The 27,372-nt window shown below is 34.1% G+C and overlaps 1 protein-coding gene across 2 annotated transcripts in view; it reads left to right on the top strand.

Annotated features, from left to right (window-relative positions):
* The first annotated feature begins 4,029 nt into the window (after positions 1-4,029).
* Positions 4,030-27,372, top strand: part of LOC140447983 (uncharacterized) — a 157,946-nt gene continuing 134,603 nt past the window's right edge. Inside the window, exon 1 of one of the 2 annotated variants that reach the window (XM_072540983.1) lies at positions 4,030-4,617. In XM_072540983.1, coding sequence (XP_072397084.1) covers positions 4,211-4,617 — 407 coding nt within the window. In that variant the 5' untranslated portion in view covers positions 4,030-4,210. Of the gene's footprint in view, positions 4,618-17,414; positions 17,513-27,372 lie in introns of those variants that run through there. The other variant, XM_072540982.1, reaches the window with a different exon arrangement.

The following is a 27,372-nucleotide window of genomic DNA, read 5'->3' as shown; positions in this document are numbered from 1 at the left end:
TAGATTCTATATTGATTTATTTAAAAAATTTGGATTTAATTTTTTGTTGCTTTTGGATCAAAAGTTTGAATATCTAAAAATCAAAATAATGAAAATGTTTGCTAATTTTGGTCTTCCAGCAGAAGTAGTTTCTGATAGCAGTCCTCCATATAATTCTACAGAGTTTTTGTCACATTGGCAGGCAAATGGGATTAAACCTGTTGTATCACCAAGATATCACCCGCTAAGTCATGGTTTGGCCGAAAGGGGCGTTCAAACAATTAAAAAAGCTTTAGAAAAAGCCTTGTTTTCGAAAAGGGGAAAAGATATTATGTCATAAAAATTAGTTTTAAATAAGTTACATAATTATCTTTCTAGTCACAGAAATATCCCTTCGACTGTAACAGGAATCTCACCTACCCAAGCTGTTTTTAAAAATAGACCTAAAACACGATTTGATTTGTTAAAACCGTCAAGTCAAAATATTTTTGTCAAAAACAACTAGTCGATCTTTAGGTAAGATAAACCAAAATGTTTTTGTATAAAATAAGCGCACTAAGCTTTGGCAAAAGGGTGTCACTAAAAAGTCTTAACTTTTAGTACATACCTATCTTGTTCAAATAGAGGACAATATTAAGTTTGTTCATTCAGATGATTTAAGAAGTAGTGTTTATAAGACTTTACCAATAGGAGATGTAGCAGTACATGTAGCGAGTATGAACGACTCACAATGGAGAACTCAAATCATAAATTGGAGACCAAGAGCAGACAAACATAGTAGAGGAAGACCACCTACACGGTGGGCTGACAACATCATGCGTATCACCAAAAATTGACCACAAAGAGCACAAAGGCCTATGTCCAGCAGTGGATGTGATAAATGAAGGCTGGTTGATGAATGTCATGGAAGTTGAAGTAGCACCAAATAATTTTATTCAGTCACCAATTTTAGAAACAACTCAGCATACTGCTATTTCTATTAAAACTAAAAATTTCCTTCTATTCAATCATTCCTACGAACTAGGGGATCTGGTAGATTGATTAAAGCACCTACCAGACTGAATCGTTAAAAGAAGGAGAAAAATGTTGAATATTTATTTATTTAATTTACGACATTTCGGAAAATACCCCAATAACCTAAAATGCATAATTTGGGAGATGTCAAAAAAATGCCATACAGTAAGAGAATACTGTCATGTCAGCAATGATGTCATATTTACACAGTCCATCTTGTGTTTTGTATAGATAATAGATATCTATAAAACTTTTTTTGGATGTGGGTGGAAATGTTCTAAACACCATACCATTGCCCATTTCCCCCTGGCTAGAGGAGGTCCTGCAAACGGATGTCTTTCTGTTGCCCTACCTACCAACTAAAACCACTCATTCTTCTTCAAGACACACCCCCCTCTGTGTTGATATACAGATCATGATATTGTTTTATTGACCATACAACACAATGGCAATCGCTGTGACATGTTACACGCTTCCACCTCTATATTCATTTCACACTAAGTACGAATTGTCGTAATTATCACATTGACATTAAAAATTTCAAACGAAGTTCTGGAAGAATAAACAAATAAATAATAAAATGTCTATTACGCTGTATACCGTCCAAGAAAAAGTGCAACTTGTAACATGGTACTTTCAGGGTCATTCGATACGCGAAGTAATTGATTTATTTATTGTTGCCTTCGAAAATAGACCCTCACCAAGTGTTACCAACAGTTAAAAATACCATTAAACGTTTTCAAACTTCGGGATGTGCAAACAGTTGTAAAAAGTGTCATGAAGGTCAAGAACCACGTGTTACACCTGTCGATGAGGAGCGTCAAAACCGGGATATTGATATTTGTGCTTTTGTGGAAGCTAGTGAACACTACATTAGTGTACAAATTGCTAGGGAAGTTAACGTGAATGCTCGAACTGTCCGACGAGTTCTCAAAAGGAATGGGTATCACTGTTTTAAGATACAACTGACACAAGAACTGTTTCCGGGAGATAACTTTAGGCGGATGGATTTTTGTGAATTTATGTTAGATAAACAGAATAAAAATGTACACTTTTAAAAAAAATTTCTTTTCTGACGAATCTTCATTTTCATTACATAAAAAACACAATCCATTCGTTGCAAGGTATTATTCTCGGAAAAATAAGCACTTCAGTGTTGCAGTGCTAACGCAGCATCTGCAAAAGTTAAATGCTTGGACTGGAATGTTAAGCGACCATATTGTTGGTCCATTTATTATCAATGGAAACCTAAACGGTCCCAAATATTTACAACTTTTACACAATGAAATCATTCCGGCAGTTCGACGCCTTCCCGTTAATGACAGGATGGGTGTTCGGCTCACAACTCTAGAGCAACTATTGACTTCCTCAATCAAACGTTTCCTGATCGACTGATAAGTATACGTGGTACAATTAAATGGCCCGCTAGATCCTGTAACTTATCGCCTAATGTTTTCTTTTTTTGAGGTTTTCTCAAAGAAAACATTTATAGGCATCAGTTTGAAAGGGCCACAAACCTAGTCGAATTAAGACCAAAAATACTTCATTTCTCTGCAAGCATTACACCAGCCCTACCCTAAAATATGAGGAGAAATCTGTATGACAGATTTCGATACTGTTTAGCACAAGGAGGTGGAATATTTGAGCCCTTAATTCATTAATCTGCTTTCCTAATGTTTATTTTTTGTTAGGTACATTTTACGAAGTTTGTAGGTTCTTAATTAAGTAGTTTTAAGTTTGAAAGAATTTTATTGTTTTTTTTTTTATTTAAAAGAACAAACGATTCTTATTCTGATTTTTTTTCTTCTTTCTTGTCTTATTGTTATAAGCTTTGTCCATAAAATTTGTACAATTTTCAGTGACAATAAAGCATATTACTTATTTACTTAATTATTTATTTGTATTGCTATTAAGGCTAAAAAATTATAATAATAATAAATATACTCTAGAGAGGGGATTGCAATAAATCTTAATTCCTATGGACAAAAAAACAATGTCGTTTTCTGTATATAAAACTAATATGTTTCAATAAAGTAGTCACAATCGGTCCCTAGTTTTATTAAATACATAACAATGTCAAGGCTTCAGCTCTATGTAGAAGGACTGACTAAAACGTAACATTTAATTCGGGCGTCTAAGCTTAGTTTTCGGTTATAGATAATTTGCTTCCATTTATTGTATATGTTCCTAGCCTATTCTATTCGTGTTTTTATTTCTATATCTGGATCCCACTTATCATTTAGTACTACTCCTAAGTATAGTGTGTTTAATGTCATCTTAATAGGCAAAATGGAAGGTAGAAGAGGCTTAGGTCGCAAACTGCACTCTTATTTCATAGACAAGCAAGTGTTATGTCAAATCTGATGTCAGTACAATGGGGAAAAAAACAGTGCACAGCTTAGGGCACGATAAGAAGAAGATGAAGAAGAAGGGGAATAAGAAGAAAAGAAGGTGCGTCGATTTAAAGAACGTTTCTGTACGTACATGTACTTAATATGAAACTAATTTACCAATGTTAAGGCAAAGAATATAGACGCATATGCGTTAAGCGATGAAGATTTTTAAATATGTACGGGAAAATATAAACAAAGAGACAAATATAAAGACAAAAATAAACGTCAAATTTGCTTTGATGATATCTTTGACTTCAGAGAAGCCAGTGATCTACCCAAAAATCTAGAAAATTGTTACCCAGTAACCCAAATATGGAGATTTAGTAAAAAAACGCAGAACTGACTAATATTTCTTTACTACCTATTTTTGTGGATATTAGTAGATGGATATATATCTTTTGTATTAAAAATAAGATACTAAATAGTTCATTATTCCCCTATATAAACAATATCGATATAGAAATAGGGATAAGAGTCATCTACATTTACTTAATTGACTAAATTCACGAATACAGCAATCTATCGTATATCGTTACAAATTGAGGTCTTAGCTGATAGATGGCGCTGTAAGTGCCTTTAAGAAGTTATCTAGGAAAATATTACACCGCAACTCTGAAAATGTAAATAGCTCAATCTAATCGATAAACATTTTCATTCCGTGAATATTCAGACGTACAAAATTTCGGCGTTCGAGAAACAAAAACATCAACTGGGAAAGACGATTTTCATCTCAGAAAAAGTGACAGTGCCAGTTAAAACAATGTGATAGATAGGTTTATAATGCTCGACCGGAAAATCTTTTTTTTAATTACGCAAAAATAACAATGAAAATGGCGGATTTATTTAAGAACAATTGTGAACTTATTAATAGTAACTGTGTCGAGGTTGAAAGCGACAACGCGAAAATATCTTGCGAGGACAACCAGGAAACAATAACGACCAATAAGTTGGATGATGGTACTGTTACTAGTTTTGACATTTCAACGCAAGAGGAGGCTGTGGAGGAATATTTGGCGGGAAATGATAAGACTGGTTTTGACGAAGAGTTCCTACCGTGTACCGACGATTATAGCGAGGAGGGAATATCCTTTAAATCTGACAATACCCTGGAAATCAACAACGAATATGAGAATACTGAAGATGCCATTACTAATAAACCTGAAGTTGAAGTGCGAACAAAGCCTAATGGGAATATCATAGCCAAACATTTAAAGAAACGAAGTATTAAGTGGTAAGTACCTCATACCGAGCATCAAAGCAAAAATAGCTTAGTAGCAAGCAACATGATAGTATCTAATTTAATAAAGAACATATAAGAAAATCTTTGGATACTAAGGATACTTTTTATATATTTTTTCGTAAGCGTAACCACAAGTTCCGATTTTCCTCTTCCAATATTTTCCTTTCTTAATCGTGAGGATATAACAACTGGGCAGTACCTTAACGAAAAGGATTAACAATGATTTATAGAAATAATACATAAAACCATATAATTAGGAACTGTATATAAATACAGAGCTATACAAATAAATAACATTAAAAAACTGTTTATTCCTGTATGTGATGTTTGTCTTGAAGAAAAGCATGTATGGCGCAGGATCAAAGTATTTTCCAATCCTTTGTTTATGACTATAACCGCATGATAGTTCTTTTCTAATGACTATTTTCTCTCTCTTTTTCTCTCGCTCTCTCTCTCTCTCTTTCTCTCCTTCTCTCTCTCTGTCTCTGTCTCTGTCTCTTCCTCTGTCACTTTTTCTGTCCCTGTCTCTTTATCTGTCTCTTTCTCAGTCTTTATCAATGCCTCTCTCTGTCTCTCTGTCCCTCTCTCTATCTCTCTCTCTCTCTTTCCCAGTCTTTGTCTATGCCTCTCTCTGTCTCTCTCTGTCCCCCCCTCTCTCTCTCTCTCCCTCTCTCTCCCTCTCTCATTTGCTGAAAAGTTAAAAAGCGAGTTAAACCACAAATAGTACTTTATTGCAATTAAAAGGAACTGAGATCACAGACATTCCCGCTAAGAGAGCAATATTTTTAATTGAAGCGAAATTACTCCAATGTGTAGTTTTCTGTGGATTGGATCCACTGCACAAAGTAGCATAAAAGACGCATCTTAAAAATACTGAGATAAATATAGTAATCCAAAAATATTAGAAGTATCATAAATATTCTATTGCAATGTGTAATTGTTTTTTAATATAAAACTAGAGCACGCGTATTGGACAACATGCTGGTCTTGTTTCATATTATTTTCGCTACACTTTCAGTTAACCTTGTAGATTCAGCAGTTTTATCAACATACTTGACCTAGTAACGAGTTGATGATAGAATCTTGATGTTATAAAAAGGTAAATAGAAAGGAATCGGGTCACTTAATAATCGTAATGTAGTTTAGTCTGTCGGTACGTTATAATTAATCAGATGTAATCTTAGTTACGCGTAGTTAATTATACCACCATGCGGATCGAAGTAAATCGCGTTACATCTTCAATTAAGTACTATATAAATCATTAACTATAAGTTGTCAAATAATGAGTCATCAATAAACATGCAAGAAACAACTTATACGCATATTCTGACTCTCCGCATCCCAACGATGAGATCCTGACATAGCAGGAGAATGGCTAATGTTCTACCATACGTCTTCTACAGAAGGTTGGCGTGCATCAAACGATATGTTTCTCTAATTTTTGTCGGTTGTTTGCAGCTTCTGGTATTCGGAACCACTTCCTTAAGTTTCTCAGTCAAGATTTTTTCTTTTTGTCCAAACCTCTACTACTTTCAATCTTACCTTCTACTATAAGCTGTAGCAGACTGTACTTATCATTACGAACACGCAGCTCAGACATGACGCTTTCCTATTGTTAACAGTTGTTAACAATACCATCTATTTACCTATTCGTCTTAATACCTCCGCATTGGTCACTCTGTATATCCAAGGTATTCTCAGTATGAGTCACATTTCTAAAGCCTCTAACTTTTTTATTGTTGCTGCTGTTAACATTCACTCTTCCACTCTGCAAAGTATCGTAGAGATTACATACTCTTAGGTGGCGGTTGCTTAAGAGGTCACACTTATCATTTACTGTGTATCCCATATATTTGAGTCGGTGTACTTTTTTAATACGTTCGGTTTTTAAATGCAGGTCGATATTTTGAATGTTCTTTCTACTAATCACCATAAATTTAGTTTTCTTTCTGTTGATCTTCAGTCCAAATTGGTAGCCTATAGTATTTACTCTATTGAGCATCATCTGTAAACATTTTATGTTATCGGCCAGTGTAACAGTGTTGTCTGCATATCTCTAGAAATATTTGTTCCACGTACAGGTTGAAAAGCCGTGGCGAAACAATGCAGCCCCGTCTATACCCTTTAGAACTGGTTATGTTTTGACAGATTTTTAATAATTTGGATGTCCTTAGTGTCAAGTCCTGAAATATGTAATAATTCTATGAGCTTGTCATGTTTGATAGTGTCGAATGCTTTCTTGTAGTCGATAAAGCAGTCGTAAACATATTTTACTTTTACATATTTGTGTTTTACTTATACTTTGTTCTAATTATGTTCGTATTCTGGAATGGATACGCAAGAACACTTTAAATTGAGGCTCATTAAACCTATAAGGCGATATTCACTGTATGTCTTATAATTTGATTTCTTGTGAAGGGTCACAGAAGTAAACTTCAAAGAGTTCGATGAAATTGTACCGCTATCGTATAACTTGTATATCGAATAAGTCAAACCTTACATTCAGGTTGTTCTCGTTGAGAAATTTTAAAAATTCAACTGGTATTTCCTCGCATCCTGTTGGTTTCCCATTTTTAATTTGATCTCTAACTTTTACCATCTTACTTTTTAATATCTTTGGTCCATTCAAGTCAAGAGGGTTCGTTACATGACAATAATCTGGAAACAAATTTTTTATGTAAATGTTTTAAATTAGTCTTAGTTCTTAGCTCTTGATATTTTTCTCGTAACCATTTCTCTTTAGCCTTGGGGCGGATACACGGGGAAGAGGGAAATCCCCGCTGCCCCCACTCTCCAAGAAGGTCCAAAATTAAAGAAAACCTATATTTATGCCTTTTATGTAGTTCGGGTTTATCTTTTTTATGTCTTTGGAAGTTCCTGCTCTCTAAGTTGGAAGTTCCCCTCCCAAGGCAAATGTCTAGATCCGCTACTGCTTTGGTTTCTTTTATCTTTCTGCTGACAGTTCTGTCTAATCCTTTATATCGTTCGAAAGTATTCTTATTTTCTCCCCTTCCGTAAAGTGTAATATTCCATGTGATCCACTCGTTCTTCTTCTTCCGTTAGGAGTAACCAATTACTTCTTTCGCACCGTTGCATATAGTGTCCCTTAAGTTGATCCAGTTTCTTTCGATATCGTTGGTAGCGATTGTTAGGGCAACATTATTATTAATGCTTTTTGTAAGCTTGGCTTTTATCTCAGGATTTCTGACTTGATCCACATCTAATCTTTTGTTATTCTGTTTTTTTGTTAGAGTTTTTAGTCATACTCGGGATTGGGTTACAAGTGTCATATGACCAGAATTTATATCAGGTCCAGGATACGTTTGGCTGATATTATTGTGTTACGAAATTGTTTGTGTCTTGCTATAAAATCTGATTTTTAACGATGTCCCCCGATTTGTACTGGGGTGACTTCCAAGTGTACAATCTTCTCAATGGTAACTTAATCCAATTATTAGTGTTTTTCTAATGGCAAAATTGTACCCTCATCTCGTTCATTTTTTTTTATTCCCAACCTATACTAAGCAACTTTTCACTGACTTCGCCTATTTCTATTTTGGAGTAAAAATCTCCCATTACGATGGTTATGTCTTATTTCTTCAGGTTTTTACGATGTCGTCTAATACATTATTTTTAATCATATCTAGTTCTTCTTTAAGTTGGCCACTCTGAAGTTTAAAGTAATTGATTCTCGTTCGAAGCAATTCTCTTAGGTTTTCAGCCAAGATATTTGTTTTCTTCCTATACATAATCTTCTATTTTTTATTTTGCCTTAAATTATGAGGCACAAGACGTATTTTCCTTCACACTTTATATGCACCTATAAGAAATCGAACTGCAAGATATCATTATTTTACGTTTCAACTTTTTTTCTTCATTCTTCCTAAATACTTTAAATGTTTTCAACGAGATCCACCCACGGTTTCTTCAGAATCCTTTTCTACGTCCACATCAAAAGAAAGAAAGTTTGTTATCGTCATTGGATTCAGCGTACACGCTTCAACTCTATATTATTAGACAATGTATACGTAACATTTAGTCAATCTTATTTTTAGAGCTAATGTCAAATACCTGCTATAAAGAACCTTGTTCGTTTTTATAAAGCTGGCACGTGTTTTTTTATGTCTTTTATTTTGACAGTTTAATAATTATTTTTTGTTATTAGTGTTCCCAGTTGCGTGTATTTCTTTACTTTTTTGATCTGCATGCCTCTAACTAATTTTTATGAGCTTCTTTTTTATGTTAAGGCTATATTCTCCACTGTACCTTAAAACTGTATTCATTATTCCCACCACCATTAAAGAATCCAACCAAAATATCCAGTTTTTTGTCATTGATTAACTTAAATGGCTTCCCAACGTGGACTAGTCTAATTAAAAACATGAAAATCAAATCGACTACATACTCGTGTGGAAAAGATGGAAAATCTCAATATTAAATGTAAAAACTATGCCTGAAGTATACTGTGGATCAGATCATAAGCTGCTAAAAATAAAATACATGCTCAAACTACATAAAACTAAAAAAATACATCACACAAAACAGCTAGGGTAAATAATACAGAAGAATTCCAAATAAAACTGATAAAACTGACAAAGAAAAACCACAAATATTAGAAGACATAAGTAAATCGTGGAATGGAATAAAAATCTGGATCTATTAAGCGGAAAAAGAGTGCGCACCGCATAAAACCCAAAAGAATAAACATTTAATGTCAAGGGAAACCTTAGAATTAATGTGTCAAGTATCAAAAATTGTAGCAACATGCAAACCACCAAGAAAGTCATAAACTATTTAAAAAAAGTTAAGTATTTGGCCCGAGAGTTCCAAGCCACAACTTCAAGCCATTCAAGACTATAATGGAGAAGTAAAAACCGACATAGAGAGCATTGCAAAGACATGGAAACATTACTGCTAAGAACTGCTGAGAACTGTACAAAGACGCTTCAAAAGATGCATCAGTCTCAGAACACAAAAAACATGCAATGAGAGAGGCAGAACCAATAATCTTACGAGCAGAAGTAGAGAAGGCTCTTAACCAACTTAGAAACAAAAAATCGAGATTAGTGTAGATATAATACTGGATATGTGCAACATAAAAAAGGATACTATCCCTATCCACAAAAAGGATACAGGTCTATTGCCCTTATTACTCATGCAAGCAAAGTCCTGCAACATATAATCAATGAACGGCTAAAAAACCAGTAGGAATGCGAATTCGTACCAGAAAAGAAACGCGGGAGCGATACTGAACACCAAGCAGATAAAAGAAAAAGCAAGACAACACAACATACCAATGCTACTCTGTTTCGTAGATTACACAATGGCTTTGGATTCAGTAAAATGGGATTCCCTCTGGAGTAAAATGAAAAATATGGGAGTATCTAACCACCTAGTTAACCTATTCATATTGCTCATATATAATCGGAACATATTCATATGCGCTCAAAACAAAAAAAAAGAACTAGATAGTGCTGCATACTATTACCATTATTGTACAACATTTATTCTGAATATATAATGAGAAAAGTACTAGATAAATGAGATGGAGGAATCGCTATGGGAAGCAAATAAATCAGCAACCTGTGATACGCAGATGATACATTTATACTAACAGCAAATGAAATCGAAATGATTACCGTCACTGAACGGCTAAGTCGGATAAGCGACGAATTCGGACTTCAGATCAACAACGGAAAACAAAAATAATGATCGTAGACAGAACAAATAATAATCTATCGCATATACAACAATTGCATATCGCAATGGCCCGAACTACAACAGCTAAACTGATTAAAATTAAGAAAGACCAAACAATAATAAGAAATACTAAGCTCAGGTTGGTCAATGTGCTTATTTTTCCCATTGCTACATACGCAGCTGAAACATGGACTCTCAAAAAAATCGATAGGAAAAAAATCGAAGCCTTCGAAAAGTGAGTCTATAGATTCTACGCGTGTCCTGGACAGAACAGAGAAAACCAACCTGTCAATTCTGGAAGAGCTTCATATAAATGACAGGCTATTAAAAAATGTAAACCGACCATACCTAATTTACTTTGGCCACATAGCTAGAAGAGCGGAGACCATGGAACTATTGGAAAATTCCTACATGAAGCCATCCATAAGGCACAGAATCACAGACAATGGAGGCAGCAAGCCAATAATACTTATAGTGCCACCACGCCCTAACAAGAGCTCAAGAAATAAGGAGGAGGAGGAGCTTTAATAATTTGTTTGATATTTGGTTTGGACCAGAATATTGATTGGCTTTCATTGATCTAATTGCATGAATAATCTCTGCTTTAGTAAGCTCGGCTCCTTTCGCCCTAACCTAGTTAGTTCCTACTCCTCCAACTCGGGAGGACCTAACTCGGAAGTTTTCTTTTTTACTTCTTTTTCTTCATATGTCTTATGTATAATGTTAATCATCAGGCCAATCCTTATCTTTTCTGCAGCAACGTGGAAAAGCTTCAAAATAAGACTGACCTAGACCTGGGTCGTTGCTATCTGTAGCGGTCATAATAATAAAAATACAACAAGATTAATTATTTTTTATTTAACAAGATTATGTAGATTAATAAACCCTAAAAAACATTATTTCCGTGTAGACGATGCGAGCCCAAGTAATGAAAGTAACAGAGATTTTTAATACTTTATTTATAAAATAAATTTAAATTTAATATGTATTGGTGGACCAATTAATTTATTTAATTTGTTTTATATACACATTGTGTATGCTTAGGTCGTGAATAGAATTAAATTTTTTTATGAAACAATGGGTTTGTAATATTATAAAATATCGCTTAAATGAAAAGGATGTTTATATTTAACAAATAATCAAGAAATACATAACGACATTATTTCCTTTCTTTTTAAAATAGAATATATTTTCTTTTTTATTTGAACAAAAATTTTCGTTGCTAGCAGATTATTTCTTTATGTGTTTGAATATTTTTCTCATATTCCTTAATACGGCTTTTTACTCGTCTTATTGAAAAATTAAAACAGAAAAACGTTATCAATGTAAACTTAACATTAACTGGCGATGTTAAGATTTTTTCTGTCCTAAGTTCTAAACCGGTCGTATTGCAGCCAATTAGGTTATTTTACTTCTTCCAATAATTATCATATAAGGCATCGAGACACGTTTGACGGATCTGCTATATATAAGCTTCTTGCCTATACCCAATGGACCTTAAATTTGTCTATAGTATACCAAGGGCTTTTGCATCAAGGCGACATCAAACCCTCACATATCAACCGTAAGTTCTGCGGAAGCTAACTATGACGTAACGTAACTATGAAGTAGACTTAGGACACTGATACACTTTGTGTCTCAAACTCAGTGTTGCTTAGTTGTTGTAGAGGATATGCGTAGTTATTTGTAAAAGTAGGGAACACTCGAAAAATATTAACCAAAAAAAAATAAAAGAAAATAAAAGAAAAAAGTTATAATAAAGAAAAAATAGCAAAATTCTATATATATTTGCATATAAAAATAATGTAAAATTAATGTTTAGTGAATTCTATTGAGTGACTATTTTGAAGTTAATATTTCTATGTTACCTTTTACTTGGCTGAATGAATAAAAGGTAATTGGTAGCAATATTTTGTTTACTACTCTTTCAAATCCCACCTTCTCTTAGATCATAAACAACCTATTCATTTAACTAAGTTTATAGAAAGACTATTCGCGATGAATTAAAAAAAGGTTCTCCGAAGTCTCTAGACTAGTCTATACAACAAGTGAGTAACCACGTCTGTATCTGACGTGCTGTGCTCTTAATGTTTATTTCATTTTTGTTGCAATAATGCTCTTTTTGTCTTTCCTTTAATGAAATTGTTGAGGCGGACTGATTGGCTCACGCTTATGCCAAAAAAATACCAGGAGCAGTCGATTGCTCCTGGTAATGTTATTATTTTATTTACTGATTAAATTACGAGGCTTGTTCAATTGAAATCCATCCTTTGTCCAGAAAAAAATTGTTGGCAAATATATCTACAAAAACAAAAACTTCGAAAACCGAAGATTTCTAAGTGTTCTAAACAGACGGTGAATTGGAACGGCATGGAGAATCTAAAAGTGTACGAAGATAAGGAAGTACATTCAGAAAAAAAAAACTCGATTGAGTCGGTAGGCCAGAAATATTTGTTCCATCGATCTTCTCGTTATTTTTTGAAAGTATTGGAAGTAAAGTGCCTGAGGAACTGGTCTTTTTAGAGATGTGAGATGCTCAGCTATATAATTTCTACATAATGATGGTATTAGATCTTTGTTTTGATACAGGGCAAGCCGCTTATACGTATTTCGACCTCTTTAGATCTCCTCAGAGCGGTATAGCCACTGCTTTGATTTAGAGCAGATGTAGATTCAAGTTCTAAAGATTTTGGGTTTTGATATCCTCATAAATTTAGTTTTCTTGATGTTTATTGATAATCCATATTCTTCTCGATACTCAACTATCTTGTTCATTAGCTTTTGGAGGTCTTGGAGGTTGTCTGCTATTATGATAGTATCGTCCGCATATTTAATGTTGTTAATTATTCTTCCATTGACCCTTATTCCTGCGGTTTCTCCCTCAAGAGCTCTTTTCATAATTTCTTCAGAGTATGCATTTAATAGTAGTGGTGACAATACACACCCATGTCGCACTCCTCTTTTAATTTTGAACTCTTCTGATGTGTGTTCATTAATGCGTATGTGTATTAATTCGAATTATAATAGAATTAATAAAAACTGTCAAGGTGCTATAAAACCAACCAATAACAAAAAGGGTCACAAGGCAGGGACACAAATAACAACAGAATTTATAACATTAAAATTATTAAAGCAAGAATGTTGTCTATCCCCCACTTTATTTAAAATATACCTCGAAAGTGCTTTAAAAAGATGGAAACAAAAATGCAGGACAATGGGGATACCGCTCACCAACACTATGGTATATACGCTCAACTTTACAGACGATCAAGTAATAATGGCTCAAGATTGTGACGATTTAAACTATATGGCACGAAAATGAATTGAAGAGTATGGTATATGGGATCTAGATTGGAGTAGAACAAAAAGATCTCAAATTAGACAATCACACCACGATAAAGCACTACTGTGACTACAAATATCTAGGTATCACTATTTTACAGGATGGAACATTAAACAAAGCCATAAGAGAGAGAAATACGTCAGGAAAAAAGCCATCACAATGTTAAACAACATTTTATGGGACCAATCCATCAGCAAAAAAAAATAAAAAGAGGATATATGAGACTATAATGAAAAGTATTACTTTGTACAGCTGTGAGGTATGGCCACTGAAAGAAAGAACACTAGCAACGCTGAAACGACGGAAATGGATTTTTGGAGAAGAGCCGCAGGAAGATCTAGAAGAGAAAATATTATAACGAAGGCATTCAAGAAATAATGGGAATCAAACGAACAATCACAGATGATCTAACAACAAAACAACTTATCTGGTTCGGACACATACAAAGAATGGATAGAATGTTGGAGCGAAGGAATAAATAAAGAACTGATAGAGAGCGCCATAGAAGAAGACCTATGGAACAACCGGACTAAGTGGCGATTGGAAGTCGGAAAACGGTGGAAAACGTTATAAACCGACAAGTAGTACTAGTAGTATAATTCGAAGGTCATTGTATTGTAATTGTTTTGCTTTGAGGACGTCCATTAGCTCTTTGTGGTGGACTTTATCGAAAACCTTGTTGTAATCTATGAAACGGACGTACATATCTTGGTTCACATCCAAGCATCTCTGGATTAGTACGTTGATTGCAAAGAGAGCTTCACGGGTACCTACGCCTCTACGGAATTCAAATTGGGTTTCTTTAATATCCATATCAAATATTTGGTAAATGTGTTTATGGATGACCTTTAAAAACATTTTAAGTGTGTGAGACATCAGGCTTATGGTGCAGTGGTCGGTGCATTCTCTAGCATTTTTCTTTTTTGTGAGACAAATAAATGTTGATATCAACCATTTATTGGGTATGTCACCCGACTAATAAATTTAAAGAGCTTTAAGAGGACATCCATGTACTCATTTTCTATTATTTTAAAGATATCAATAGGCAGTTTTCGTGGCTCTGGGCTTCTTCCGTTTCTGGTGTTCTTTAGTGGATACAATATTTCTTCCTTTGTTATTTCTATACTTGTTTTTCTGTCCTCGAAAGATATGTCTTCTAGATTTCCTCTTTCGTCGTCGAAGAGCTCTTCCATATATCCTTTCCATCGTTTTAGCTTTTCGTCAATCGTTATAATAGTATTTCCATTTTTATCTAAAAGAGTTGTGTTGTGGTTTCTTTTTTGCAGCCCCGCCATTTCTTTAACCTTTTTATGTAGGTTGAATAGGTCGTATTGGTTCTGAAGATCTTCTATCTCTTTATATTTTTCCTCATAGTAAGTTTGTTTTGCCTCTCTTATCATTTTTCTAATCTCATTTTTAATGATTTTGTAATTATGACTGCCTTTGTTCTTGGCTTGTCTTCTTTGGTCCATCCTGCCGAGTATTTCGTCGGTCATCCAGTTGTATCTCTTTCTTATCGTCCACAAGGAAACTAAGTTCCTGTAGCTGGCTGTATACCACGTATCACAATTTTTTTTTAAATCCTTTATAAAAGGTGTTTAATTAAAACACCCAATCGGGCTACATCACAAAACGTTTTTATGTTTACGTGTACGTATGTTTTGAGCCACTAAATATTTGGGTAAAAACCCGTTAAATGTTATTGATTTGAATTTAAGTTACATTATTGGATCTTATATGCTATGATGTTAAAGTTACAATTGGAATTGATAACATGGCAACGTAAGACTCTACAGGTTGCTGGTCCTGAGACAGACGACTTAGACACACTGATGATGGAATATAGATTCCGAAAACGTTTTGTGATGTAGCCCGATTGGATGTTTTAATTATATACCTTTTATAAAGGATTTAAAAAAATGTTTCTTTCTTATCGGTTCTTTTAATAACTCTTTGCATTGAACGAGGAGGCAGTTTTTTAATGTTTTCCATTGTTGGTTTATCTCGTAGGTGTTAGTATATAATTTATCAAAGCTTTCGTATATTTTCCGTTGGAGTTTGTTTTTTGTATCAGCTTCTTTCAGTTTTCTAAATCTAAATTTTCTAAAATCTAATTTTGGAGTTCTTTGGGGATTTATAATACGTTTGAGCTTAACCATGACATTAGCGATTAGTGGGTTATGGTCTGATGTGACATCTGCTCCTGGATATGTTTTAATTGATTTGATGGTGTTACAATATCCCTTTTTAATCATTATATAATCGATTTGGTTTTTTACCACTTTTTCCAGTTGATCTGGTGGTGAGCGCCATTATACAACCGTCTCATAGGTAATTTAAAGAACGTGTTTGTGATTATGAGACTTTATTCTTGGCAGAATCCTCTATCGTTAAGTTCCCCTAGTCCTTGATCTCCCATTATTATTCCAGCTCTTCCCTTGCCGACTTTTGCGTTTAAATCGCCCATAACTACCGTGATTTCCCTATTCTTTGTCATTTTCAGTGCATCTTCAATTTGTTGGTAGAATGTCATTGTTTTAGTCAGTATTAATTTCTAATATTTTTTGTCGAGGTAGTCGAGTAATAAATTTATCTATACGACCACACTGAGAAGCGTGACATACTTTTCTCCCCTCCTAGTAAGTCTATAACTTTTTTGCAGTTTTTTTAAAAACCTTCTGTTGGTTTTAGTAAATCCCATTCTGCTTTTTGGATTCTGAATGGTATTAATTACTGGGATATTTTTAAGCTGCAAACATAATGCATATACTTGTATAACTTTAATTACCAAATCATTCCTATAATAATAAAAGTGCAGTTTTTGCGGAACATGCGGGACAATCCCGCGGGACAAAGCGCTAGTCCCGTTCCGCAGAAAAATCGCTGTCCCGTCCTGCGTCCCGTCTCGCAGCAAAAATCGCTGTCCCGTTCCGTGTGACATCCCGTCCCGCGGGACAAAATGCGGCAGGAAGTGCGGCAAAGTGCTTGACGGACCGTCCAGCGTGTATCCGTACTTTAAAAACAAACCCCATTTTTAAGTGAATATAACAAACATAACTAACTTTGCAGTGCGCCATTTTAGTGATTATAATTATTGTTTCCAATGCTAACCTAACAAAAGATGGGTTTCAATTGAACAAGCGTATATAAATAGATACACTTCTTCAGATTCCCACTGAAATACGTGCATATTTTAATACCTTTATAAACTATTTTATTCTTAATTAAGTACTTCGTAGATAATGTGCTTGCTATGATTTCCTGCAATATGTGTGTATATAATAATGTCGTTCTCTATTTTGGAATTGCAATATCTCATTATTTTCTTCACATTATAATACACCGACAATTTGTTTATACTTATAATTCAATAAAATAAAATTTAATTAAATATCAAAAATATATTTTTTCTACAATTACTATACTAAACCTCTAAAGCCTCTAAACAAATTAATTTTTGTCTATTTTATAAGCCACTGCACGTATTGCCAAAATTCAGTCAGCTTCTTAGGTACCTAGCTGGCAGATCCGATGCGTTTATTTCATACCCTGCTTACGTCACAGCGGTTCACAATCCGAGCGAGGGAAAAGAATTGAAAGGGGGTGGCAGAAAGAAGGGCCTCAGCCCCAGCTTTAGAAAGTATTCGTGATTCCTTCTATTGCTACCTGCAATTAGGGGTCAAAATCGTATGGCACTAAACGTTGTGCACCATCGTTTTATTCATCCCGGCATTGTTTGGTAGTCTTGGGTTATGTTTTCAAAGTAGATATAGCGTCAGTTTTGATAGTAGAAGTGTTGTTATTTTGCGAGTGCAATTTACACTAATCGTGTAGTGAAATTAGGTGAGTACTTTTATGTTTTATTTAATTATAATTAAGATATGTACAAATGTACAAAGCAATTACATAGATTTATTTAAACTATCCAGTTTTTAATTGATTAAAACATTGCATTGCCATTGGTTAAACTTAACATTATTGTTGGAGTCATTATCATTACATAGTAATGACTTATTTACATATTTTTTCTATTGAAACGACTTGTTAAAAGTCAATTGACAAATAATACAAATCTTTTATAGCTTTATTACTAAATTATGTAGGATTAGCATATTGCATTAGTAACTTATTGGATTTATTATCTTTATTTATCAATACATATTATATAGTTATTAAAGTGAAAAAAAACTATAACCGAGCACGTGTTTTTTATAATGTACTAAAATGATTTGTTGATATTTAATAGGTTTCGGTTAGGGTAGGTCATTGCTTCAAAAGATTCAAGGCCAACCGCAAATTAAAGTATCGTTTGAATTATTGTTCAATAAATCAATCATGTCTACCTGTATAATAGTTTTACTAGGGTAATTAGTAAAGTGGCAATATATCTTAACTATCTAATATTAAACAAAAGCAATGTATAGATTTCTTCATCCTGCCTTCAACTTCATCCAAATGTACCTTCCTAGTGGCTTCTCCGATTTCCTGATTCGTGTTTCGTCTTAGTTTTCCTGTTTAACTTTAATTTTTGGGCGATCTCTCCCAAAACTTTTAGGAACAGGATGTGGTATGCCTAATCACTAATGATTTAAATATTTATTTGCATTCGTTTATATTTTATAAATTAGAGAATTTAATAGCTATTATTAACTCTCGGGTAATATACTTATTACAGAACATTAGTAATAGCATAATTACTTGACTAATTAATGCACTAATTATCTAACGATCATACAATAATTTACTGTTTTAACTCTATGTTTAAAAATTGTTATTAAAAGAAACAAATTATGTCAATTACCACAGTATACTCACTGACAAAAGTATTGCTTACCTATTTTATTTTCTGTCTTTAAAACTTTTGTTTTAAATGTTGCTAAATATTGTTCACTTGTGTTTTGTACATTATTCTTCTTCTAGTGCCGTCTCCACTAATGAAGGTTGGCTATAACCATTGCAAATTCGTCTCTATCTTCTGCTTTTCTTAAGAGCGTCTGTGTGTATAACCTGGTCCAGTCGCGAATGATTTTCATCCAGGATATTTGTCGTCTACCAGTACCCCTTTTTCCTTCGATTTTACCCTTCATAATCAGCTGCAACAACTCATACTCATCATTTCTAAGTATGTGCCCCAAATATGCTGTCTTTCGCCTTTTAATGGTGGTCAAAAGTTCTCTGTCTCTTCCGATTCTGTGCAACACCATTCCGTTCGTAATATGATCGGTCCATGGTATCTTCAAAATTCTCCTAAAAAGCCACATCTCAAAAGTTTCCAGTTTTCTCATTAAGTCAACATTAACAGTCCAGGCTTCGTCATCATAAAGAAGAATAGAGTGGATATAACATTTTACCATCCGATATCGGATTGGCAGATTGAGTCTTTGGTTACTCAGAAATTTCCTCATCTTCAAAAAGGCTGCTCTTGATTGCTCTATTCTTGAGCGAATTTCTGATTTCGGATTCAGATCTTTCGTAATCCAGACTCCTAAGTATTTCATTTTGTCCACTTGCTCAATATCTTCATTTTTTATCTGGATCCTTGTAATGACTTTACCCCTCTTACTGATAACCATGGTTTTAGTTTTCTCTATGTTTATTGTTAAACCAGACTTCCCAGTATCACAAATTGTGTTTAGTAACGTCTGCAGGTCTGTCTTAGTTTCAGCAATAATGACTGTATCGTCAGCATAACGGATGTCATTTATATTTTCACCATTTATCTTGATCCCTTCTGTACAGTTTTCAAGTGCTTGCGTAAATAACTCTTCGGAATATATATTAAATAGTAATGGTGAAAGTACACAGCCCTGTCACACTCCTCTACTTATCTGTTGCGCATCCGTACTATTTCCATTAATGTTACCACAGCCCGTTGGTTCCGATAGAAATTTCTCACTGTCAATGTCATTTTTGTCAAGTCCTTTTCTTTTTAGACATTCCATGAGAATGCTATGTTCAACTTTGTCGAAAGCTTTCTTATAGTCTATAAACGCAACGAAAAGATCTGTTTGTTGGTAATTAAACATCTCTTGAATTGGTCCACATGTGCTTAAAATCATCTCCTATTAGAACTATCTCCTCATATGTAATATCAGCGTATGTCTCTCAATTGTTTATAGAAAGGGTTTCTTTTTTCATTCTCATCCATACTGATTTGAGGAACATATATACTATTATTACATACATATGTATTATATATTTTACCTCAGGAGATCCGAAACATTTTACCTTATTTCAGTATAATTTTTGTTAGGTAAGTTGGAAAAGGTCTTTTTGATGCCTGAATGCCTTTTTTAGCACCACGTACATTATGTTAATCTATACGTCTACGATATTATTCCACATCAGCTTACATGTTTCCGTACAGCTAATGTATTGTTGCTCGTATCCCGCCACTCATGTGAGGCAAGTACTTTATAATATGGGATACTTTCAAGTATTCGATAACTTAAAAAATAATATATAGCGTTCATAGTTTGTTTCACAATTTATCACCAATATATTAATAATAATAACTATGTAGACTGGTATTACATATTTAAGGCAGGAATATCCCCAAATGCTCGTATTTTAACAAACAGGTATTTTAAATTTCTTGGTAAAATCAAAGCAGGTATACATCGCTTGAATTCTAAACCTATTATAAATAATCTGAGGCAGGTAGTCGACCAAAAATTTAGTTTTAATAAAAGTTATTTTTAAAACATATGCAAATTATATAGTACACATTTTAAAATGTTGCTGTTATTAATTTTTCTGTTAATTAATAAATAATAATACAATAAAGAACTTTTACACAAAGATGTATGTTTAAAATAGCATCCAAAGAAAACCAAACTCAAAGTAGATTAAATAAAACGAAGTAAGCAAAGAAGTAAAACCAGTTAGAAGTAAAAATCCTAAACAAAGAAACGTGTAATGTAAGATTTCCCGTTCAATTCGTTTTGCTTATGACTTTTCAAGTTTTGTGATATATTTTTTTGTATACGTTTTCCACACATTCCTGTCTGTTTTTATTACTTTTATTTCCTCAATATTTCCATAATTTTTAGGTTTATTTACAATTTGATCTCAGCATTTTCACCTTTATTTTTCTCACTAGCGTATTATTACATATTTCGAGGTTAGAACAGTGATTGCGTTATGAATTTTCATTTTACTTCCTATTAAGTCATCATTATGATCTTTGAGAGCTTTGAAGTAACCGAACGATTACCGGTAAAAGTAATCCCCCATTGGTTGGTCAACAGCTACGGGTGGAAGAACTGACATGTGATAGAGCACTTCATTGCCCTGGTACTGAGAAATTGACTCCAAAGGCGGAAGAGCTAAATTAGCCAACGGCACTGAGATGTGGAAAGCCACGGAATGACTACCACATTAAAGATCCGCAAGGATATCCCCAGGACACCACAATGGCTGAAAATCCAAAACAAACGGCCCTCAGTCCCGGGCACGCCTTAAGTGGGGAGGGGATGCTAAGAATCCCCCGGTCAGCCAATAATGTCCCAAAAGTTAAAAGGATCGTTACGTGGAACATTCGAAGCATGTACCAAGCAGGTAAAGCAGCAAATACCATTCAAGAAATGACTCGTCTGAACGTAGATATTTCATAATGCAGTGAAGTTCGATGGCCAAATTCTGGAATAAGAATTATAGATAAACACCATATCTATTATTCTGGAGACGACACAACAAGAAACAGAAATGGCGTAGCGATAATAATAAAAATGGAAATATCTAAAGCAGTAATAGAATTTACGCTCATATCAGACAGAGTTGTGCTATCGAAAATTAACTCAAGTCCAAATAGGTAAAAGAAATGGTAAAGTTTCTTTTACCTATTTGAAATGGACTCACACAAGCAACACATTTATGATTTTTAACTCAAGTCCCTCTAATATAAACATCATTCAGGTCTACGCACCGACATCAGAAACCACTGAAGAAGAAATAGAAAATTTCTATCAGACTCTAGAAGACTCTCTAAAACTGACCAAAAAACATGAACTTACTATTATTATGGGCGATTTCAATGCCAAAATAGGACAGGGTGCAGTCGAACATGTCGTGGGGTCATATGGTCTTGGTATAAGAAACGAAAGAGGAGAAAGACTAATTCAATTCTGCCAAGAGACGGATATGGTTGTAACGAATACAGTTTCTAAATTACATCCAAGAAGACTTTATACATGGAAAGCACCCAGTGATACCTCAGGGAAAATCATTGATTTTATCAACATAAACAAAAGGTTTAGAAATTATATCACCTCAACAAAAACATATCCAGGTGCAGATGTCTTCTCAGGTCATAGTCTATTGGTTGCAAATATCAACATACGACTCAAAATAATTCATAAGACAATGAGGCCCAAGATAGATATAAGAGTACTAAAAGAAAATGACACCCAGAAAAAAGTAAAAACAGAAATTAATAAGAATTTTGCAAAAATAGTTAAAGACACTATTAGAGGCATAGAAGAACAGTGGAACGAAATGAAGACATCTATTACCACAATTTCGCATGAATATCTAAAATCAAAAAGAGAAAAGAAGCAAGAATTGATGACAGATAAAATATTGCAGATATATACTTTATAAGACTATACAATGGAGATAAAAGGAGCAAAAGAAGCATGGCTGACGGAGAAATGTATGAAAGTTGAAACATTTCCATATGCACAAAAAAATTAAAGAGGTACAGAATACCAGAAAACAACGCAATACAGGCATAGTTGTAGACATTAAAGGCCAAATTTTGACTGCCATTGAAGATAAATTATGAAGATGTAAAGAATATATGCAAGAATTATTCAAAGATGTATAGTTCGAAGTAACTATGACCATTAAGCGGATTAAAGATGGGAAATCACCAGGACCTGATGAGGTGCATGGTGAAATTTTAAAACTATTAGAGGCACACCAAATCACAGCTCTTACGAAGCTATTCAACAACATCTACGAGACTGGTTACTTACAAAAAGACTTTCTACTATCAATATTCATTCCACTTCCTAAAAAAGCCAACGCTAGAAAATGTGAAGAACATAGATTAATTAGTTTGATGAGCCATGTACTTAAAGTACTCCTTACTATCATTCACTCGCGGATATACACCAAATTAGAAGAACACCTGAGTGAAGTTCAATTTGGATTCAGAGCAGGACTCGGAACGAGGAAAGCACTTTCTAGTTTGCAAGTTCTAATACAGAGAGCCAGAGATGTCAACTGCGATGTGTATGCACGTTTCATTGATTTCGAGAAGGCATTTGATAAATTTCCACGAAATTAATCGATATCCTAAAAATATCAGGACTCGATGGTAAGGATATAAGACTGATCTCAGACTTATATCCCCAACAAAAAGCAACAGTACGATTAGAAAATGAACTGTCCGGGATCTTCACAGTCCAAAAAGGAGTTAGACAGGGTTGCATATTGTCACCGGAATTATTTAACATATACTCTGAAAACATCTTTAGTGAGGCCTTAGACCAATCAGAAGATGGGATTGCTGTAAATGGCCAACTTATAAATAACATTAGATATGCAGACGATACAGTGTTGCTGGCAGATAGTGCGCCGGGTTTCCAAAAGATGATGGATAACGTTGTAGAAGCATATAACAAATACGGCCTACAACTAAATTGCAACAAGACAAAAATAATGATCATTAGTAAGAACACCGCCATAAACGCCCAAATTACAATTAACGATACAACGTTAGAAAGAGTGGAAAAAATCGAAATCTGGTACTACCGACGTATGTTGAGGGTCTCATATATACACCACTCAAGTAACATAACTATTCTCTAGAGGCTAAGAAAAGACAAAGAAATTATTAACACCATAAAAAACAGAAAATTGGCTTACTTCGGTCACATCGTGCGTAATGATAAATACCGACTTCTACAGTTGATTCTACAGGGCAAGATTGAGGATAAGGGAGGCCCTGGACGTAGACGTATATCCTGACTGGCCAATCTTAGGAAATGGACTGGTCTAACGTCAACTGGTCTATTTCGAGCTGCTGTGAATAGAATAAGATGGGTAAATGTGTCGCCAACATCTCTAGAAGATAGGCACATTTAGAAGAAGATTCATCTTTGACTCGACAATCCTCTATGGATCCTGGCCTGCTCTAAGATTAGTCGCCATTCTGTTCGGTTTCTGTCTTCTGATCTCTAGTATCCCTAAGTCGGTCTCAACTCAATCTATCCACCTAATTCCCGGTTGGCCTCTGCTTCTTCTTCCTATAGTCGTATTCTTGTCGTTAGCTTTTTAGCAATCGTGTTGTCAGGCATTCGTAATATGTGTCCGGCCCATCTAAGTTACTGTGTTTTAATGAACGTTACAAGATCTGGTTCATTAAAGAGTTGGTACAATTCGAAATTAAGTCTTTTGCGCCACTGCCCTTGATCTTTTATAGCTCCAAATATTTTGCGAAGTATCTTACGCTCGAATATTCCGCTATTTAAAGTGCTTCACTCAATTTAATTGTATATGCTGTTATTTTTGGTATAGTTATCTGTGTTTTTAACGAAAGCTTTAATATCCATGAAATCTCGAAATTCATTAGTAATATAGGGTTTTCCATTTTTCTTTGCCAAATTTATTATAGGTTTTAGTTGTGAAGGCATATACAGTGATTCTCCTTTCAGAGCACGTTTTTTTTACTTGCTATAAGAGCATGCATTGCATCGCTCTCGTTCTGGGAGTATCCTACCACAGAAAACTTATGAGTAATGCTTTCAATTACAAGGCCACTTATCTGAGTAAAATATGTCATGTTTTACCGTAACATGATCTCTCAAATATTTTAGCAAACAACTACCTTTTTCGTTAACCTCTCTACGAGCTACTCCTTTGTGGCATAAAAAGCAATATCCTTGTTTATTGTTTGTATCCTAAATTGTGAAGTTATAACAGGCAAGCCTTCTTTTATAAAAAAACACTTCTGTCTTCGTTTGGAACAACTTGAACTGCTTGCAAGACAAAACAACAAACTGTAGTTCACAAAGAGGGAATTTTTAAATCATTTTCTTTTTCTAATTGACTTTGATTCTTTTCATTAATATGAGTATCAAAGCTTTCATGGTTTTTCAGCTTCTCTTCATTGGGTAGATTTTTAAAATATTCACAGAACCAACATGCATCTTTTTTTGATTGAAAAAACAAAATATTATACTCAGTATTGAAAATATTTTCATATAAATGCTTTTTAATAGTCTGACAATTATTTTCTTTATACTGCTTCCAATACAATCAATGTATTTCAGATAGGTTCAAGTACCCCTGTAAATATGTTCTTTGTGTGCGTACTCGGCAGTAATGAGATTATATTACAGGGAAAGAATATATGTGCTTGCTTGCAAAATTCTTGCTTTGATCATCTATCCTGGGACGTCCGGTCTTTTCATTACCACCTCTTCTGTTATTTTCTATAAAACCTGTATTTGTAATCTTCTTTAAACCTGTACATATAACTCTGTTGTTTATATTCAATGTATTTTTGAAATAGGTCTTACAGACTATAATTTAATTTTTATGTAAATTGAAGTAGTATCCATAATTGCATGTTCTTGTACGTCCAGGCTACTTTGTAGAATATTTAGGTCTGATAGGTTTAAGATTTTTAACTAAGAAGTCCCGTTGTCTGTTGATGTCTGATAAAGACCAATAACTTGTGTGAATCTGTTGCTTCTCTTCGTCAGTTATTTTTGTCGGATATTTTAGTCTGCATCTATTTTAGTCAAAATGTTCAAAATACTCAAAACTATGCAAATAACTTTGGAAGAACTCTTTTTCGATTGTGTAAAATCATAAGCTACCTACGGAACTGTAATTGGCTATGTCAAGCTCGAAAAGTAAACCAAGCTAATTTTGAAGTGTAAAATTCAGAAATGTTCGGTCTGGACTGAAAAAATATAGGAAAAGGATATAGGCTTAGGAAAAGGAATCAGTTACAAAATGAAACAACTCGAATTGTTACACTTTAGAATTAACATAAGTATCATTTTATGAAAATCAGTGTCGTATGCCATAAATACCGTTTATTTATTAAACATGGTCCCCCATTATATTACTTGACATCTCTTACAGTGTTTCCAGTGCTGTGTTGAAGAGTTTCTTCCTGTAATAACGCCAAACGTGTTTCAAATGCTTACGAAAAATTGCTTATATTTGACACTCTGCCTACCACTTTACTCATTGTCTCGATTTTGTCCGAAAGACTAAATTCGTTGATGGTTTCATACACTTTACAGCTTAGGATATTTAGCTATATACTACTCTTATTTCAAATCTACAAGGAAGTAGAAAGTACCAATCTTGAACTAGTAGTTTTTTTTGCAATATTTAATGCAGCGATCTGGTCTATTGTAGATCCATCCTGTCTAAAATCATTTTGGTATTCACTATGAATTGTTCTTTTATTGTTTTCAACAAACTTATACTTCTCAAACTTTTGCACTTCAAACGATGTAGCGTTTTCTATAGTGGACTTCTTCTTTAAGTTCCATCTTCTATCGAAGGTTGGAAATCATCATGGCTATGCGGACTCTGTTGACTGCCGCTCTAAAAAGTTCTGCACTACTGCATTCAAATCATTCCCTTAAGTTTTTAAGCCAGGATATTCTTCGTCTTCCCACATTTCGCTTTCCTCGGCTTTTGCCTTGCATAATAAGTTGTAATAATGCGTATTTTTACCCTCTCATCACATGTCCTAAGTACTCAAGTTTTCGTCTTTTGATAGTTAATACTATTTCCGCCCCATTTCCTATCATTTTAGTTACTTCCACGTTTGCCATTCTTTGAATCCATGATATTCGTAGGATTCTTCTGTAACACCAAAATTTAAAGGCGGCCAACTTATTCAGATGGACTTGTTTTAGTGTCCACGCTTCCAAGCCATAAAGAAGAGTAGAGAACACGTAACATCGAAGCATTCTCAGGCGTAGTTCTAACCTTATATCCCGACAACAAAGAAACTTTTTAAGTTTAAAAAATTATGCACGTGCTATTTCAATGCGTGTCCTAATTTCTTTGGTTTGATCTACATCTGATGTTATCCATGTTCCTAAGTATTTATAGTTATTGACACTCTCAATTGCAGTATCTTCAATAGTCAATTGGATATTTACATGTGCATATTTAGTCATGATCATGCATTTAGTTTTCTTTAAATTTATCTTCAGTCCGTACTCATGACAGCGTTCATTAAGGCGTTGCATTACGTTCTGTAAATCATTGTTGTTATCCGTCATTATTACTGTATTACAAAGGTCGATTGCAGCCATTGTCTGGGGATTGTGGCAGTCTGATATATTGGATTAAAGAGTTCAACCATTACATCAATAACATCTTCATCGATGAGTTTTAGTAATTCGATTGGCACATCATCTGGTCCAGTAGCTTTACCCTCTTTTGTGTTTTTGATGGCATAGATGACTTCTTCTCTTAATATTGGTGGTCCGGTATCCTCGGTGATTTCTAATGACAGTTTTTCTCGTTCATCATTAAATAGTTTTTGGATGTAATTGGTCCAGTGACATAATCTCTCCTTTATATCAGTAATAATATCCCCTTTATCATTTTTAAGGATATTCGTTCTGGTACGTTTTCTAGAACCTGTCATTTCTTTGATTTTTTTGTGTAAATTAGTGGACTGGAATACCATTATCATACAATTTGAAGCCTTACCG

This window comes from Diabrotica undecimpunctata, chromosome 8, assembly GCF_040954645.1.
Source record: "Diabrotica undecimpunctata isolate CICGRU chromosome 8, icDiaUnde3, whole genome shotgun sequence".
Lineage (NCBI taxonomy): Eukaryota > Metazoa > Arthropoda > Insecta > Coleoptera > Chrysomelidae > Diabrotica > Diabrotica undecimpunctata.
The sequence above is the reverse complement of the archived record's forward strand: the minus strand, read 5'-3'. Positions and strand labels throughout refer to the sequence as shown.